The sequence below is a fragment of the Parus major genome, chromosome 3 (genome assembly GCF_001522545.3).
Source record: "Parus major isolate Abel chromosome 3, Parus_major1.1, whole genome shotgun sequence".
Lineage (NCBI taxonomy): Eukaryota > Metazoa > Chordata > Aves > Passeriformes > Paridae > Parus > Parus major.
In genome coordinates this window covers 61,981,774-61,999,103 of record NC_031770.1, presented here as the reverse complement: position 1 = coordinate 61,999,103, position 17,330 = coordinate 61,981,774, and the positions used below count along the sequence as shown (strand labels likewise).

At 35.7% G+C, this 17,330-nt stretch overlaps 1 protein-coding gene across 1 annotated transcript in view; it reads left to right on the top strand.

Annotated features, from left to right (window-relative positions):
- The window catches only part of NKAIN2 (sodium/potassium transporting ATPase interacting 2), a 286,503-nt gene that overhangs the window by 31,531 nt on the left and 237,642 nt on the right, over positions 1 to 17,330 (top strand). The window contains exon 3 of the mRNA XM_033512926.1: positions 8,743 to 8,823. Coding sequence (XP_033368817.1) covers positions 8,743 to 8,823 — 81 coding nt within the window. The remainder of the gene's footprint in view (positions 1 to 8,742; positions 8,824 to 17,330) is intronic.

The window sequence follows — 17,330 nt, the reverse complement described above, 5'->3', positions numbered from 1 at the left end:
CTGGAAAGGGCCTGGAGAAGTGGTGCCCAGCTGGTGAGCTGGTTTACCCTGGGTGGAATGCAGGCATGTGGCAAGGTGGGCACAGCACAGAGCCCACATGGAGGAGCACTGCTGCCCTGCAGAGGGGCTGGACCATCAGCGTGGCCTCTTGAACTGGCACCATCAGCAGAGCCTCTTAGCAGAGTGATCCTTGGACTGGGCAATGGCAAGTAGCAATCTCACTTCTTGGCAAGGCAGCATTCACATAGTCTGCAGAAAAGCAATTACATCATCCTCTTGAGCACATGTTCAAACATTTCTTAACAATTGGGGCAGACTTGTATGTACAAAACCATTCTGCCACCTATCACTTTCATGCTAAATTTGTGGATTTTTTTTTTTTTTTTTGTATTTTGCAATGTGGTGATTTCATAGTAGTATTTGCTTTTAGAGGAAGCCTTCAATAAAGCAATTTATAGTATCCAATGATCTTGTTTATGTTTCTTTTTCATTGGGAATTAATTGGTAAAATGTCCTGGGAAGCTACAAGTTACAGTGGAATTTTACCACAACAATTCCTGCAATTTTCTACTAAAATTTGTTTTATAAAAATATATATAACTATTGGAAGTAGTTTGGATTCCTGTGAATACAATTTCTGCACTGATAACTATGTAATACCTCTGAGGAAATCCAGGTCTTGAAATGCTAAGTATTTTAGGAGTATTCTAGAAGGTACAGTTTGAAAAAATTCTTTCAAAATATTTCTAGCCCTGTAATTGAAGAACCAAATGACAAAGTCACATCATTTTGGTTTCTATTTTTTTTTTCTCTATGCCAACTTTGATATAAATTTAACAGCTGATTAGAACTGGTCAAAAAATAATGTCATTTCAAAGCCATTATTTCAAGTTTTTATATCTCAAATACCATTGATTTCTACTGCTACAAGCTCTTGAGGTAGATCCTGGTAGATTAATGTTGGAATTGAAGCAGAAATGTTAAGAAAGGTTCAAAACAGTTCTACTTTAAGGCTGACTATTGTGTAACCAGCTCAAGTCATGTCTTGAAATATAGAGCTATAGCAAGAATTCTGTTATAAAGAAAGCCTTTTGATTTATATTTAAATGAGAACTATCATTTTCCTGTTACTTACATTTAATTAGTGATTTCTAAATTGAGAGACTTTATAATCTGTTCTACAAACAGAAGAATACTGAAAAAGTATGGAAATAACATAAGAAGAAAAATATCAGTTCATCTGTGAATGTATGTATGTATACTCGTGTCTGCAGCTGGTTGGATATGTAATGTATTGCAGTACACTGAGTATTCAGATATTTGAAGTTACTGCCTGCTGATCAATGTTTCACAGCAAAGATGTGATCAAAGATATACAGGAAATGAATGATGAGTGAAGCCAAACCAATTAAATTTCTACTGCTATGTCAAAAGATAAAATAAATATGTCCAGTTAAATTTTTTTCCTTACCTTACTTTCTTTATACATAGAATACACTTTTGTTAAAAAGCTCAAGAATTGTACGTATTGATTCAGAAGAAACCTAAATCCCTGCCAAACCTCCAAAAACAAAACAAACAAGAAAGCAAAAAACAAAACCAAAACCTACAACAACAACAAAAAAATTGCCCTAACCAAGACAAGAAGAAAAGATTTGAGATGAAAGGAAGAAAAATTCTTTGCTCCCCTTTTGGATGAAGAATGGCAGAAATACTGTCCTTTTAAGGAAAACTTTTTTAAAAGTACCTATTCAATTCAGTTGAGGATCCAGACTATTTGTAACTCCCTATTGAAACACAGTAGATTGACTGAACAGTGCTACAGTGAAACTAAGTTCTTCTACATTTTGGGCATTCACCCTTACAGGATCATATTGAAATAAATTATTATTATTATTATTATTGGTAAGAATAGAGTGACTACACTGAGAAAATGTTATAGATCTTCCTCAGGAAGGCTGCATGAATGGGCTGATACATCTCCAGTGTTGTTCATGGTTTCCTGGAATGGAAGTTTGTCATTTATTGTTGTGGGTTATATCTTCTGTGGTATAGTTAGACACCGATTTAGAAGCTGAAGAAGAAATGAAAGTAATGCAATACCAAAAACCACTTTTCTCAATCTTTTACACTAAAATATAAAGAGCTGTGAATCCAAGAAACAGGAAATGAACAAATGAACGATTCAAGATTAAGCATTAGTGGGCCATCAGGAAGTGTAGGATATAAGCAACAGTAGTTCTCAGAACATGTCTCTTCAACAGCCCATCAGTGATATTTTACCCCAGTGATGCTTAAATTACTTTGGTCTTGTTTATGTGGGGGTAAAAAGGAGCATATATCTGCATAGTGCAGTGTTACTATCTTATTCTTTGTCTCCAGTATAAGATTTTTAATGGGCTCTGTGACACTGAGAATTTTGCCTTTGAGAAGTTAGGCTTTCCAGATAGCAAGAGTAGAGTGATCTGTGTCAGACACTGGGAAATGAACCGAGCCCTGAAAGTGCCTTTCTTCTGAATGGAGTGTAATGGGAATCTAGATGCTGCTCAGAGGAGGACATCTGCATTGCAGACATCTAAATGTGGGCAGATGGATACTACTCTGACAGTAATGTGCTCCCTAGAAATTCAACTTATTTTATGTAAAAGGAGCTGAAGCCATGTCTTCAAAACAAAAAGCAAATCTCTGTTGTGCTTTCTGTACCCAGAATAATTCTGGCACAAAGAGGAGGGAACAAAACAGGAACAGCCAAAAGAAAGAAGACAAGTGAGTCCTACTCAAGCTAGAACTCCCTGGCTATGAGTAGATTGAGGGCTGACTGCAGCCCTGATATGATTATCAATGTACTGGGCTCTGGGCTATACCTTTATCCATTTATGACCTGACAAGAAGATGCCTCAACTTTCCTCCTGTCTTTTATGCTTATTAATTCTTCTCATGCACATCAAAAAAAAATAGAGTTAATAAATAATATAAAATCAGGGCTTATAACTGAGTTCAAGGAGCTTGAAGGTTTATACATAGCCATGGGGTGTATGGAAGCCTCTGGAAAGAAATTTTAAGCAGAATTTGTTCTATATCTGCAAGAACTTATTGCCCAAAAGGAAGGAAAAAACCATTCCAACAGCGATTTTCTGTTTGGTAGTGACCATTTCTGATGCACATGACAGTTCAGCATCTTTCAGTCAGGCTTGGCAGAGGACACTAATGACTAAAGTGTAATGACAAGGATATAAAATATCAGTCAGATTTTTATCTGAGGGAACAAAGGAAAGGAGAAAAAAATACATAAATGTGTGACTGATGAAAGACTGAAGAGTGAAGGAATCACAATGCCAATTGGTTAAAGAATTCCCTGATAAGCACAAGCAGAAAACTAGACTGTCATTGCAATTTGAGAGAGAAAACTACAGCAACTCAAAATGGATGCTACGGAATCAATTCACATTTTCTTAAAAGCAGATGCTCACAAGGATGGACAGTGCTCTGATACTATAGCCATGATTAAAAATAAATGAAAAAGAAATAAAACCTAGCAAGAAATATCAAAGTCTTAATGAAAGGAATAATTCAGCCAAGCAAAACTAGTGCAAGCTGCATGCTGTGACAACCAACAAGCAATGAAAAAAATCAGAGGATTATGTCATTCTGCAAGAGCTTCCCAGTACATTCAGGACAGTCAATGAACATTAATTGAAGTTGAACTGGTTGCACAAAATCTTCTGCTGCCAGGAATATTATTTGTTGTCAAGACTACTGGTTTTGGCCCTGAGCTCTTTTCCAGTGAGGCCTATAGATAACTGCTGGGCAGGGAAGACTTTCATCTGAATCATTAAAAGCAGAGCATGGTTGCTCTTTGTGTTAGGTTCCTGAGAGCAGCAGTTCGGCCTGAAACATCTGATCCTCATGCCTGAATCTCTGCTGGGTGAGAATTTGACTTCAGATTCCTCTTTGGAGTCAGGAGCTGGTTTCTGATCCTGTTCTGCACTGGAAGCTTCCCATGGATGTGTGGCTCCTGCTGGGTTCTAGAACTGGATTCTCCACCATGTTGTGCTGCCCATATCCTCAACAGCTCTCCAGGAAAAACCTCAGGCAATGGGAATAGGAAGGAAACAGCAAAATGCATAGAGCAGATGAAATCAGAGATGATGATGCATACAAAGCAGCCACATGAAGTCCCACTGTAGACTGATGTCCTTTCTGCTTCAGATGGACTTCTCACAGGGGAATCCAGGTGATTCTATCAGTTCCCAGCATATGGAAACAAGAGGCAGAGCTAGTATATTGATGCCAAGTATTGAGAATATCACTTTTTATCATATTTGATGGGGAAAATATAGGTTTTTAAATTGTATTTCTATGTGATATATCTTCATATACTGAGTAAATTAGGGGAAAATAATTTTAGAAAAAAAGATAATTATATTATGGGCAGTTCTTACTGCATTGCTGGAAAGAGATGCTCTTCCTAGACATGCTGAGCTCAAGGTAATCTTTGAACAAATCAATTACTGTCGTCCAGATAGCATAAACAATCACATATTTAATCACTATGGTAAAGGTAGTAATTATAATTTTAGAAATTACTTCAGTTTCTTTTTTCTGGATGTAGCACAGAAGGGTCTTGAGGAATATTTTCAGATTTGGAAGAATCTGAAACTAATGTAATGTAAATTTCTAAAAAGAAAATAAATAGCAAATCATTAATCATAAGAACAATTAAATTGCTTTGAATTGCACAATGTAGGTCTCGGCCCATGTATCCCTCAGACAAATGTGTTGGTAAGTGACTCACAAATCAGAAAAGAATTTGGGAGCAAGAGAAATTCCATGTAAAGTTCTGTGGGAAAAAAAAATAATGCTTTAATTTAAAATACTCAGAGATATCAGAGTTTCTGACTATTTATGCTTGAAAGGTATGGGACATACTTCTCCTCCAGGCAAAATGTGACAAGAATATTAGATGTGACCTCTGCTGACCATGTTTATATCAAAAGCAGTTGTGGCCTGCATGAACCTTTGCTTCTTGTTCTCTTGTGATCATTTTTCCATTTGGCTTAATTATTAAGTGAAGTGTTTTAATTTCTTTGACCTCCAGTTTCCCTGTTAGTAAATTTTAGGTAATGTAACTTAGCCAACTTTGACAGAAGTGTGAAGAGAAATGTACAGGTTCTAAGTACAGGTACAAGTATACACAGTATCAATAAACCATAGCATAACTAATTCTTCTCAAAATTATTTGCAGAGAGTTATAAATTCATGTTTACTATTCAAGTATTCAGTCTTAACCTTCTAGTTATACCTCTTTCCAGCGTGAATCTCCATAAAAATAATAAACTTCATTGTCATTGCTGTGGCCCTTCTTAGTATCTCCTGCTTGGTCAAGTGTGTATTCATCAAACTTCTTGTCTTGCTGTTATGTGACTGCTGTAGCATTGTGATGGCTTCTGTCAGATCATATCTGCTGTCTTGAACTCCCACATATGAGAAAAAAAATACAGCCGTAGCCCTTTGAAGAACTCTTATAAAATATGCTTCTAATTAGACACATGTGATAGAGTGTCAGAGGGATTTGTTCACTGTCACAGACCTTTGGTGCTGAATTTCTTCAACAGTTTGCTGAAGCACATAGAAAACAAGAGGCATTTATGACTGCTTGAGTTAAAATGCAGAGATAAGAGATGTGCTACATCTGAAGCCTCTGAAATAAGAAGCAATGGGAAGCAGAAACATCCTTGTATTTCAAGACAACTAAACTGAATGTTTATCCACAGAATTCAATTATTACAACATTTCAAAAGGAAGAAGTTTAAAACATACTTTAAAAAGACATTTTTAGCCTTACCTGTAATCCAAAAAGAGATTCTTGTTAAAAGAGTGTGTCTATATGGCAGATAAATGCACCAGTTTTTTGATGATAAACTTGGAAGTGAAAAAGAAAAGTTTTGTTTCTTCATGTAATAAGGTTCTCTGCTGGCACAAACAGTTCTAAAGTTCCTTGCAATGTTCTGTTGAATGTCCTGTGCATGTTGAGCTCTTTAATCAGTTGTTGCTTACATTCAATGGGACATGCTGTACTATGAACAGCCGACCTAATGAAACCCGGTTTCCAGTGTCTCTCTCTCCCACATTTTTCCCCCTTCATGTTGATTGATAAATGCTGTTCTTGTAAGTCTTTCTCTGTATAAGGACTTAATAGTGTCTATTCTCATTTGTACAGCCATTTTCCTGAAACTTTTGTGGATAAAGTATCTTCAAATCTGCTTGTATTATTTTCTCCAGTTTGGTTAAAATTATTCTGGAGCACAAAATAATTTGAAGGCAACAGAAACTGCACATTTTGTATTTTTGAGAAATCATTCCAAATGCAGTATCTAGAATTTTCACTATAAGAAATCCAGTTATCTTCATGTGTCAGAAGGAGTGTTTTTATTATCTATATGAGAATATGTAGCATTACAGTATTACAGTATTTGACAAAAACCAACAAGTTAGAATGCTGCAAATTTGGTTAACAAAGCTAAGTTAAGATTATTGAATCTAAATTAATGTTTTCTTCTGTTGTTTTGTAGTTATAAAGCTCCATGTTACATGTCAAGAGGGGTATAGTGTGAGAAAGCTATAGGAAAATAAAATGCTTAATATGTTTAAGGTCTCAAAGTTTTACTTTAAAAAAAGTGTTAAGATTCTCCAACTGAACTCAGTTCCTATTTTCCAAAGTTTTATTAGCAGTCTGCATTCAAAGTGTAGATGTGGATTATCTGGGCCATCTCTAGAGATATTCTGACCTCAACTGGAAAAATCCCTGCAAAACTTGATCCATGCTGGTTGTGCTTTGAGCAGAGGTTGGAGCAGGTGACCTCCAGAGAGTTCTCCTGACCTAAATAAATCTGTCATCTGTGACCAGAAAGAGCTGACCTATAAAGTATATGTAGTTAGTATGCTTTAAATACATGAAAATACTTCTGTATAAAGCAATTCAAACATTTGTAGCTGTATTAGCTTCCATTAAATCAAAAACTATTTTAATCATAACTTTTAAAAATCTGAACATGGTCCAGCTAAGCTAGGCTGGCTGGAAAATATTTTGTTATTCTATAAAAATAAAAAATTAGAACAGTTCTAAATTTTGGTCATATTGGATATAGTCTCACTTTAGATCCTGGGAAATGGCAGAATTGTTTTATTTTCACAATGTCTAGATAAGGCTGAAAATGTCATGTTGAATAATCGACAGTGTGATGCAAGAGAGATGCAAGAAGAATCCTGCACATGTTGTTACTGAATGAAGGGAAAGAGATTTTAATTCATGACAAACAATAGTTTTTTCATGTAATTTTTGGTATGGAATGGATAGCATACACTCCAAAATATAGTCTGCTTATTTGGAATATGAACAACATGGAGGTGTGCAGAAAATACACCTTCCAGATTTGTAAAATCAATGTTGTTTGGAGGAAAGGCCACAAGACATGAAGAGTAAGCCTGTAAATACTTGTGAGGAGTGGGGTGGTGGTATAAAAGGAGAAAGCAGCTCTCAGCTATAACAGGTAGGGAATGGTGTCCTATTGCTGTCGTACTTCACATGTACGCAAGGCCTTGCAGAATGAAATAAACAAACACGTGGAATTGAATTGTGAACTAGAGAATGGCTGCAATAGCCATCAGAAAAATGTTTGAAGATCTTGAAGTTTATTAGATGATGGAATATTTGTCAGGGGAAATTCTTAAATGCAGACATTAGATAAGAGTAGCAACAGCAGGTCAAACTTTATTATACAGGATCCTCCAGCATTACAGCAGGGGAATGTACTTTCCCATCCTAGCACATAAGGTCTTGTGAATATAAAACAGAAGCAGAATAGTGGACAGAAAGAGAGAAAAAATGTATTCCATTACTCCCATCAGATACATGAATAAGACATTTGACAACTACCAATGAACAGATATTGCTTAAATATTAGCATTTCTCCTGTACACTCTAAAACAAAATGAAAAAGTATTAAAATAAAATTTAAAACCCCCAAAGAATCTGTCAGTCTGCCTCTTGAAGGTGTTGAATAATTATGAACTGTGCTTTGGAAGGTCACAAAATAAATTAATAGAGGCAAGATTCATGAATACATTCCCCCATATTTTGTAGAAATAATTCAGAAATAGAGAGATAGATAGAGAGATAGATAGATGATAGATATAGATAGATAGATAGATAGATAGATAGATAGATAGATAGATAGATAGATAGATAGATAGATTTTCTTCAAGTTATATATATGCTTGGTCTATCGAGACTAAATTTGAAGTGTTGAAAAAATCTAGTGCTAGTTCAATTAGGCTGTTATTTAGTAGGTTATATTTGAATTATGAGTTCTGCATTTCTAATATAATTAATATAATAATATAACAACTACTAATAATAACTAATATAATTGATATTACATGCCCCTCTATTGTAGCATTACCCATTTGAACATAAAGAAAGATATACAGATTAGTCTCAAATTCAAGTGTCAGATTTATCAACTGTTTCCTGAGATGCAGATGTTCTGGTGTGACTGAGTACTCACTAGGTCACTCAACACTGTGGCAGGGAAAGGAAAGAATTTATTTATGATTCTCTTTTATGTGTAACAGTTTTATTCATAGGCACCATACTTGTTTTTTTCTTGGATTGAGCTAAGGAAGTTTAACTCAGCTGAGAGTGGAATTGTTAATTCTGTGTTTCTCTCTTCCTCCCTACAGTATGCTGTCTGGCTGATCCTTTGGGTTACATGGAATGTGTTTGTTATCTGCTTCTATTTGGAGGCTGGAGACCTTTCAAAGGTAATTTACCACTGGATACATTTAAGTCATCAACTCTTTGTTGACATGCCCCAGACTGTGCTGTTTTACTCATTCTTTTAGTGCTACCTAAATGAGTGCTGTAGTTTGTTGGAAATTTGGAGTATTCTGGATAGGTTAGAAGCTTTTAAACTAGGCAGTAATGAGCATATGCATTGTGATGCCCGCAACAATAATTGTATATATTCTTTAAAAGAAAATTACCTCTTTTTGTCCCCCTCAGAAGTCCTGCAATGCAAATTTCACCCATGTAAGAGATGTTAATTAATGATTTCATGAATACAAAACATTGCCACCAGAGGGGCAAACAAATATTTATCATACCTTTTAGCTTGCTGTTACTTAGCTGCATTCCTTTCAGGGATCTTGTACATGGTACTATAGTTTTAAAATAAGGGGTCTTTCATTAAGTTAAGATGTAAACTGAGGTACCAGAACAGATTGGCATTTGGCATCATCAGGTTTTTTTAGGTTTGTGCTTCTGGTAGGATTGTTTTCCTTCAACACTTGTACACAGTAAAAATCCATAGGAAAAAATATATTTTACTAAGAGCAACATATTTATGGAGTTTTATTGACAGTGTGAACAGTTGGTAGTGGCCTCAAACCAGCACTCCTACTTTCTAAGGTGTTCCCCAGAAAGCTGGCAATTTATGACATAAAAGACAAGCAGTGGTAATACTTTTTTTCAGAGTAATATGCTTCAATTGAGTCTAGATATTGCTGAATTATGCTCACAGTGCTATGAACTGACCATCAAGGAGAATCCCTAGTGTCAAACACATCACATTCTTTTCTTGACTCAGATTTTAATTTTTGTACCTGATTATAGGGAGTTTAGTCCAACTGTAAATTACAGATGTAATCCTGTGATCCTTTGTGAGTTACTGATACCTTATTATGCAGAAGGTTAAACACAATTATAGGGAGAATAAATGAGGCATAGATTCTTCCTTGCCTGTTGTTTCTTTCAAATTACCCCCAAAGTACAAAAGCTACTAGAGACAAGGTATTTCATCCCCATGTATTCTCTTTCTTCAAAAGATGCTGACTTCAAAAGGATCAGAATTTCATTTCCTGAGGGTGTAAAGTAATTTTCTGCAGGTAAAACATTACACTTTCCTGATTTTATACTTTCAGGCAGGCCCAATCTCATTAAAAGCTTGGCAAAAACATAGCAAGTAAAAGAACTTGCATGTATTATCTTTTATTTGGTCAAAATTCTTTGTTGCCAGGATAACTAACATATATAAGAAACCCAGCACCTGTTGTACATTTATATTCAACCCAATCCACCCTCTTTCCACCTGCTTGTTTCAGCCACCTGCATTCCTAAACTTGTAAATGCTGGGATGCTTATCTTGCCGAGGGAAGTGAATGGGGGTGGGAATAAACGGAGAAAGGAGAAGTAGTTGCTTGAGCACTGGGTATAAAAACAGCATAAGGACACTAGTAAGTGCTAGTTGGAATAAAAATGGCCCACAAACAGTATTTAAACCTTTAAATAATTTCTTTCTGAAGTCTAGAAATTGTCATCTTGAATGTTTCCCAAACAACCATAGGGTTCAGGTCTATATTTGAATGCAGTTTAATCTTTTATTTGGTCTCTAGAGGTATTATTTGCTTCAGTGATATGATCTGCCCTGAAATACCCAGTAGAGTATATTCTTTCCACTTCAATTTGCTTTCAGAGCACCGCAGTTGGTAAAGAGAGGGAGAAAAGGAAAAGTTCAGAGAAAAATGGATTTATAAAAAAAGGTGGAGATAACTCATTATCTACAAAAGATCTAATTCACATGTGGGGCATCATTCTCCTCTCGTTTTCAACTCAAATGGTACAGCAAGACTTCCCCACGTGGAAAATTTTCTAGAAGATGCAGTGCTTGGAAATATACATATAATGCAAAGATACCCAGCTGTTCAGGTTGATATAACATACCCTCCCATTCTAGATCCTTCAGAGGCTCTGCCTGTTTTACAGATGTAGGTATCTTACAGAATAGATCATTTCAAGTGTAATGTTTCTCAGGCATATTCATAAATCTTGCAGTGAATCTTCTTTAATATTTATATTTTCATCTGGGAATAGCTGCAGTTTTAAGTCTGTAATGATAAACCTGGGTATTTTCTTTGTTTGGGATGGTATGTAGAACCTTGAGAAAAGTTCTGTGTCTGAACTAGTTCTAAATAGAGAATAAAAAGCAACCTTTAGGCAAGTACCAGAGGGTTGCCTCTGAGGTTGTAAACCATGAAAAAGGATCCTGTGCAGCATGGTTTTAAGAATTGATAGGATAAAATTACAGCCTAATAATAGTTCAGGTGGGCATAGTTTATTTTTATATATATTATTTATAGCTTGCTACCAAATAAAATAAAAATAAGCCAGTTATTTTCTAAAGTTTTGAGAAAGCTTTTATTCTATGTGTGCAACAATTTTTCCATCATCACCTGCTGAGACAATGGAGAGGACATATTTCAATTATTAATATACTTATTTTACTTGTGGGGGTGGAGGTCATGACCTTTTTGCAGTTTCTCTTTATTATACTGAAACAGGCCTGTAAAGACTCAGAAATTTTTGGAACAATGAGATGCTATCTCATTGTTCCAAAAGGAACAATGAAAGAGACTGAGGAGATTCAAGGACTATTTGTGAACATCTGTGTAAATCTGTTTGCATTGTACACCTTTACAATAATAGATATCTTGTGGAAAATAGTGTCACACCAAGTATTTTCTGTCCTTGAGGCACAGTTATCTTTGCTGAAACTCTATCACAGCAAGATGGATTATTTATGGCTTTGTAAGAAAGGTTTGTAACAAAGAGGAAGTACAATCACTTGTTCTTAGCCTTGATTTTCGCATGGATCTGTGAACAAATGCCTAGAAAATCCACTTCTCAGAATTACTTTTCAGTATTATTTTTCAAAAATATTTAATTAATCCATGTGTTGTTTTGCTTGCTGGTGACTGCCATACTCTCTGTAAGTAGGACTTTAAGGTGTCAGGATAGGTAACATTTATTTTGGCCTGTGGCTAAGCAAATGTAGCACATGAAAAGCATTACCTCTTATCTTGAATGAGGCACATCTGAAGTACACTAGTGAAACAAAAAAAAAAAGGGAAAACAAAATAGAAAGCATTTCTGAGAAAATGTAATATTCCTATGATTTTTTTAAACCCAGTAAAGTACGCAAGGAAATAGATTCAGCTATCTCAGAACAACAGAAAATACTCATGTGATTAATAACAGCAGTCTTAATTCAAGGCATTTGAAAGCTTCCCCTAATGATGTCTAATGATACCACAAGCAGAAAATAAGCAGAATAAGCACTATCACACTCCCGTTTTTAGTTTTGAAATGAGTAAACATTTTTTGCTGAACTAAACCCTTTCCTGAGGTTGTGCTGGTCCCATTGCAAGTGTGGGAGTGGAGATGCTGTTGCTGTCATTTTCTGGAACTCAAGGCAAAGACTGGTTTGGGGTGTAGAGCAAGGGGGACCAGCTGGGCCCCAGGGTCCAAGGCAGCCCTTGCTGTACAGGGTCCCATCCTTGAGTCAGTACTTCTGGTTCTGCTTGCATACAACTCTATTTGTATTGCCAGATCCAAGAGTTCTCCTCTCACTGTCACCTGGCTGAGCTCTGGAATCACTTTACTGTAGTCCCCAGAATAGTATGTGAATATGTCCCAGAACATACTTCTGAAAACTGTCAAAATTGACTTCGTTTCTATTTTTTGTGGCATTATTGATGTCTTCCTTATTTAAACCTAATAACATACAAAATTTGCATTTACTGTATTAAATCATTAGGTTGTACTTATATATTTTTGAAACAAAAATTACATGTTTCAAAGTCAAACACTCCAGTCTCAAGAAATGCCAGAATTAAGATAGCTTGACTAAGCATGATCTAGCTCTCTTGTACATTCATTTTTACAAACTTTTAAATATGAAATCACAACTGTATATTTTTCTTTAATTTCTCTACCACATCATTTCAGAGATAAAGTTCTGGCAGTTGAGTGAGGCCACCATACTACTCCATATAGTGCAGCAGTCAGAAAAAGCTTAATAACAAATATAAATGTAAATCCTGTACTTCAGTTCTGATCGGAAAACATGTAGAATAAGAATATGAAAGGTTAGGTACAGAACTCTGGCACCTAAGATCTATAAGCACAGAAGTGATATTGTGTACATAGATCACTAAGTGTAGTCAAACTGTGGTTCCTCATTATTCATTCTACAGGTTTGAGCAACTGTTCTTAATAAAAAATTTTTTAAAAAAAAGAGTTTCTATTTGCATTCAAATCATGTTACTTCCTTTCCTATATTGCCCTGTACTGCAACAGGGAGAACATTAAAGAATAAGATTAAAAAACACACTTATTTAAAATTGAAATAGTTAAATATGATACAAAGAACTGAATTTGCTGTACTTACTAAAATGTAAACTAAAGGAAAATATGTAATCATGGTTTTTTTCTGCCAGAAGTTTTAAGGGGAATTAAAGGTTTCTGAACACTTTCTCTCTTACCCACAACAAATAACTGGAAATGTAAGATAACTTGGACTTACAAAATCCCAGGCTTATTCATGCTGGAAGAGCCCTCTCAAGGTCACTTAATCCTGTCTCCTGCTCAGAGCAGCACCAACTTAAAAGTTCTGTCATGTTGCCCAGAGTTTTAACCAGTCAAGTTTCAGCCTTCACAGATGGAAGTTTAACAACTCCGCTATTTCTTAAACATTCTCATTGTGAAAATTTTCTCCTGATATGCAGATAAAATTTCCATTGCAGCAATCTGTGCAATGTCATTGTGTCATTGCCTCTTGTTCTTTCACTTTGTGCATCTGAGAAGAGTCATACTCCACCTTTTCTAACATTCCTGCTAGGCTTTTAAGTGAAGCCGAGTATTTTGGCTTTCTATTTTCTCTTTTTGTAGTTGGCTTCCTATTTCCAACCACAGGTAGTTTGTTGCACCTCACAACAAAAAAGCTAATTATCTTGTAATAAATAATTAATTTACTTTTCACACTTTTGCTTTACCATGGGAGAAAAATGAAGGGTCTTCACATATATGTAAAGCTATATAGTATCTTATGTAAAACATGGAAGGATATAGGTTGTCCACGTTTAGAAAAAGTAGGAACACATTCAAAAATAATTTGAGTCCTTTAGCTCAAAGACAATTCAACTTATGCTAATATATAAGTTTCTGCATATTGTCTTTAACAAACTACTGAAATATTTCTGTATAAATCCTGCAGTCCAGTAAAATGCTGCAAATATTTAACTCTTCCCTATTCCTGCTGAGGTAAGAGAATGAGGAGGGTTAACCAAAACGCGGTGAAGGCTCCCTCATAACTTCTAGGGAGCAGCAGGAAGACAATAAAATGGCATTGTTGGGCAATACCCCTGGGAAGAGAGTCAGTTCAGCAAAGCTGGAGGAATGAAGGTTTAGGGAGAGAGTTTGCTGCTGTTTTGTTACCTGCAAGTATGGCTCACTCTAGCTGAACTGCAAGCTAGTCTGTTTTCCATATCATGGAATCAGAGGAATAAAGACAAATGTAAGAAATTATGTCCAGCTGCCAGTGTGCACTCTGCTTAAAGTCAGTGTTTACATGCTCATGGTTATGCTTCATGGTAAAGTAAAGCCAGAAGGGACTTTAGGATGCAGCCATCAGTTCTGCCTCCAGCCAGGCCCAGCCACCAACCTGCTCTATGGGAGAGCAGCTGATGGAAATGATCTCCAGGAGGAAATGAGCAGTTTAGAAATCCACCTACAAATGATGCTCATGCATTAGCAAGTTTTCATCACTGAGAAATCCTCCTTTCCCTCGTTAATCTGAGATGTTAGTCCAGGATTAGCCAGATATCGATGACTTTTAGTGCCTGTAGGGAAGCCCATTCCTTCTATTTTCCTTTGCCATTGGGTGACTCTAATGGAAGAGAAATAGGCAGCAATGGCCATACCACCTCCTGTCAACAAATTAGCAGCAGTCCTGCATTGCTGATGGAAATAAATGGAAAGGGTAGGAGGAAATACAGAGCCTATTTTTCCTCCAACTGTTCCCACTTGTCCCTATCACCTTATTGCACACAATTATAAGGACCAGCCAGAAATAGGCACCTTGTAGTAAGTAGTATTTTTCCACTTGAGTATGCCAACCTTGGCAAGCACACATCCACCTATGTGTCTGACTTTCATATACCACTGCTTGGGTTGATACCTAGTTGCTCTGAAATCCAGTTTATATCCATATGCAAATTAACTACAATAATGCAAATTACTTCAGGATATGATTTGCATAGCTTGTCACTCATGCTGCTTAAAAAACATGCTGGCTATGAGTGCTGAAAACTTTATGCAGCTAATATTCTCTGATTTTAAAGGGAGGGCTTTATACGCAGGTGAAGCTGAAGAAAGAACAAAACAAAAGAAATGGATAATTCATCTTCAGCTTAACTCACCTGTAACAAAGCAATGAACTTGGCAAAAAGATTGAACTTACACCAGTTATGCATTCATTCTACATTACTTTGTGTCCATTAGTATAATCGTTATACTGCCTTGATTCCACATTTACTAATTATTTTTGTAAAGCAGTGGTCATTAGCAATTGAATGTCAATGTCATACATACTCGAATAAAACAACCTGCAGGATGGTTAATTTTGAACATATTACCTTCCTTGGATGTTGTTTTAACAGATGTCCTGTTAAGATAACAGAGAAATTAAATTAGTTTTCAACTCAAAGCATCTGGTTAACTTTGTAGGTAAATGCCTTTGAGCACTAAATCTGACCAGGGTTTTCAGATAAATAGCTATCAGAATGTTTTAAGTAAATGACTATTTTTTTACTTCTATTACTTAGGGCACATTTGACATGCTTGATCATATATCTAACAGATGAAAATTGAAAATAGTGCTGGCAACCAGCAGTGTTAGGTTATTCAGGGGGTAGTTTCATGGGTAGATACTATTAAGCATGCTTATGGTTTCAGAAAATTTAGTTCTGCAGCAATTTTTAAACCTCAAGATCTTTACCAGCTGGAAGATAACTGATTATAAAATGTAATCTGTTTAATACTGTAGACATAGCATATGGTGGAATACATTTAGATAAAAGTGGAATTTTTCATCTTTTTAATGGTGAAGTAAATTGTGATAGTAAATCATTCACAGTATAGAAAAATATGAAATGTGATTGTATATATTTTGCTAATTGTAACAATTTTATCTTTTTTAATCCTGGGGCATATTTTATGTTGAGTTTATGAATAAACATACATCTTCCTGTTGATTTATATATGCTAATTTTTCCCACAATTTAATAGCTTTGAACCAAATACAGGAACACATGAAAATAAGTGTAGTGACTGGTCAGATGATAACTCCATATGATGATTTACTTGTGAGTGTGTTTACATATATATTGAGTACCTCAGTTATACTGTTAAGATTAGTAAGCATGCATTTTAGCATTTACCTTAAAGATGCATATATTATAGTTACATGGAGGTTTTCTTATATATCTAAAGGCAGTGCCGTGGATATTTCTGCTAGTCTTTCAAATGTTACAGTTAAGACACTGCAGAAAAATATCCTAATATATATTTATGAGATTACTTTTTAATATTTATTAATTATATTGCAGTACCATCTAGTGGCCCCATTTTGGTATCAGGGTGCCATTATACTATGAGCCCTAGACACACAATATAAGTAAATCTTATCCTAAATGCTATATACTCTTACTATGTGATTCTGTGAGAAGGGAGGGGAGGTGGAAACTAAAAAATAGTAGACTGCTGTGAGAATCCAAAACAGAGTTATATCTTTGGAATTCTTCATGAAGTCTGGATTTTCACAACTTTCTTGTCCTATTTTCCCCATGTTCCTCATTTCTATGAGGACTGATAGTTGAGTGACACAAAGCCCTACTCTTACATCATTTTATGGTCCACTTTGGTGAGGAAAACACTTCTGTATGCTGTAGTGCACCATTGCTAGCATTTCACCAGTTGTTTAAGGCACTGGGGGAAAAACTGTAGATTTTTCTTGAAATGAAAGATCAGAAGCTAAATTTATTTCTAGTTGGGCAGATGCTCAGAAGATCACAGCTACAGAATTCATGTTTGGTATGACAGCTTGTCTGGGGGCTGTCTATGCCTCTCATACACAGTACCTTTACTATGCCTATATGAGTCAGCTATGGACTAGGGCTGAAGGGGATTTACCATAGTTGAAAGTAGGGGAGTCTGCCAGAACAGCCACTCATCTTTTGTGAAAGTATAAAAACATATAAAATTATGCCCTGCTTTTTAATTTTCACTGTCTCATGGTGTCAGCCTTGTGCTTCATTATTTATTCTTTTGGGGCACAGATACAATACTTTAACATAGTCCCTAGCAATTTTTTTTTGTTCTAAAGGCACAGATACAATACTTTAACATAGTCCCTAGCAATTTTTTTTTGTTCTAA